At 58.7% G+C, this 2,216-nt stretch overlaps 1 protein-coding gene across 1 annotated transcript; it reads left to right on the top strand.

Annotated features, from left to right (window-relative positions):
* Positions 1 to 474: 474 nt before the first annotated feature.
* LOC147979325 (uncharacterized) lies at positions 475 to 918 on the top strand. The gene has a single exon (XM_087515154.1). It carries the CDS (start codon positions 475 to 477, stop codon positions 916 to 918), a length of 444 nt encoding a protein of 147 aa, XP_087371280.1.
* The last annotated feature ends 1,298 nt before the right edge of the window (positions 919 to 2,216 follow it).

Below are 2,216 nucleotides of genomic sequence, written 5' to 3' on the forward strand. Positions count from 1 at the left end.
GAGAGAGTGCTTAGGAGCCCCAATGCTGCGGGAAGGGTCGCCGAATGGAACATCGAGCTGCAAGCGTTTGACCTGGAGTTCAGCACAACCCAGGTCATCAAGGGGGCCGCACTCGCCGACTTTGTGGCAGAATGGACCGATAGCCCGGAGCTCGAAGCAGGCGAGAACCGATCCCTCTCGCCAGGGAGTGAAGCGCGAGATGGCTGGTTCATGTACTTCGATGGAGCGTTCGCACGCCAGGGTGCGGGGGCTGGAGCCGTGCTCATCTCGCCCAATCAAGACAAGCTTTATTACGCAGTGCAGCTCTGCTTCTAGCGGGGCAAAAAGGTCTCCAACAACATCGCAGAGTATGAGGGTCTCATCGCCGGCCTCAAGGCTGCGGTGGCCCTAGGGGTGAAATGCCACACCATCAACGGAGACTCGCAGCTCATCGTCAACTTCTCCAACAAGGTGTACGAGCCAAAGGATGAGCACATGGAGGCATACCTCGCGGAGGTACGCAAAATGGAGAAGCAATTCCTGGGCCAGGAGTTGCAGCACGTGCCCGACGGCACCAACAAGGAGGCGGACGACATCGCCAAAAGAGCATCCAAGCGGTTACCCCAAGAACCTGGCGTCTTCGAGGAGCGGCTCTTCAAGCCTTCGGCAACACCTCCGCATGCGGAGCCGGTGCCACCTCTGGAGGAACTCCCCCAGCCACTAGCCTCGGGAGCCCCCGGCCCGACCTCAGGAGCACGCCTCCTCTTAGTGCTCGAGCCTCAGGAGGGGTGCTGGATCGAGGAGTTCAAGGCGTACCTTATGCAAGGCACGTTACCGGAGAAGGAGGAAGACGCGGAACATGTGGCCCGGCAGGGTACGGCGTACTACATTCAGAATGATGAGCTATACAGGAAGCGGGCGAATGATGTTTCTCTATGATGCATTTCCAGGGAACAGGGGAATGAGCTGCTGGCTGACATACATGGCGGAGACTGCGGGCACCACTCATCGCCGCGCACCCTAGTCGGCAAGGCTTTCTGTAGCGGGTGGTTGTACTGGCCCACGTCACTCAACGACGTGGCCGAGCTGGTGAAATCCTGCGAGGCCTGCCAATTCCATGCCAAGCAGATCCACCAGCCGGCTCAGGACCACCAGACTATCCCGCTCTCATGGCCGTTCGCGGTCTGGGGGCTGGATATCCTGGGCCCATTCCCTCGAGCGCCTGGAGGCTACCTCTACCTCTACGTCGCCATCGACAAATTCACCAAGTGGGTGGAAGTGGAAGCTGTCCGCACCATCCCAGCTGGGTTAGCAGTCAAGTTCATCAAGGGCCTCGTAAGCCGATTTGGGGTCCCTAATCGCATCATCACCGATAATGGCTCACAGTTCACTAGCAATCTCTTCAAAACATATTGTGCTAACCTTGGAACGTAGATCTGCTACGCCTCCATGGCGCACCCCAGGAGCAACGACCATGCCGAACGCGCCAATGCGGAGGTCCTGAGGGGTCTCAAGACCAAGACCTTCAAGAAGAAGCTCGAGGCCCATGGTAGGGGCTAGCACGACAAGCTCCAGTCCATGTTGTGGTCCATTCGCACCACCGCCACCAGGCCCACAGGCCCAGTTCTTCCTCGTCTATGGAGCAGAAGCGGTTCTCCCACACGAGGTCAGGCATCGCTCTACGTGGGTCCTGGCGTTTGATGAAACACAGCATAATCCCATGCAGGGGATGGACCTTGTGCTGGGGGAGGAACGCCGTCGTGAAGCCTCGCTCCGAGCTGCGAGGTACCAGCAGGCGCTGCGGCGGTACCACTACCGCAGCGTCCGCTCTAGGAAGCTCGAGGTGGGTGATCTTGTCCGAAGGCGATTTCTCTCTAGGGAAGGGATGCACAAGCTCTCACCCATGTAGGAGGGCCCATTTCGGGTCGCCCACGTCTCCTGGCCTGGCGCGACACGCATGGAGACATAGGACGGGATCCCCATCCAGAATGCCTAGAACATCCAACATCTCCAAAGGTTCTACCCATGAAGCAAGGCCCGGTGCCTGTGAAGATCTTCGCTCGTGACACTCTCATGTAATAATGACTAGCGCTGTACATGCTCCGGAGTCCCAGGAGTACCGCCCTCGGGCCTCGGGGGCTCCCTCCCACGTCTTAGTGGCAACACTTAGCTCCGCGCTGGTGAGAAGACAAGAAGACTAGACTAGGTGCAGGACGTAGCTTTTCATTTGCTTTCCG

The sequence above is a fragment of the Triticum urartu genome, chromosome 3A (assembly GCF_056163025.1).
Source record: "Triticum urartu cultivar PI428250 chromosome 3A, HENAU_Tu73, whole genome shotgun sequence".
NCBI classification, from domain to species: Eukaryota; Viridiplantae; Streptophyta; class Magnoliopsida; order Poales; family Poaceae; genus Triticum; species Triticum urartu.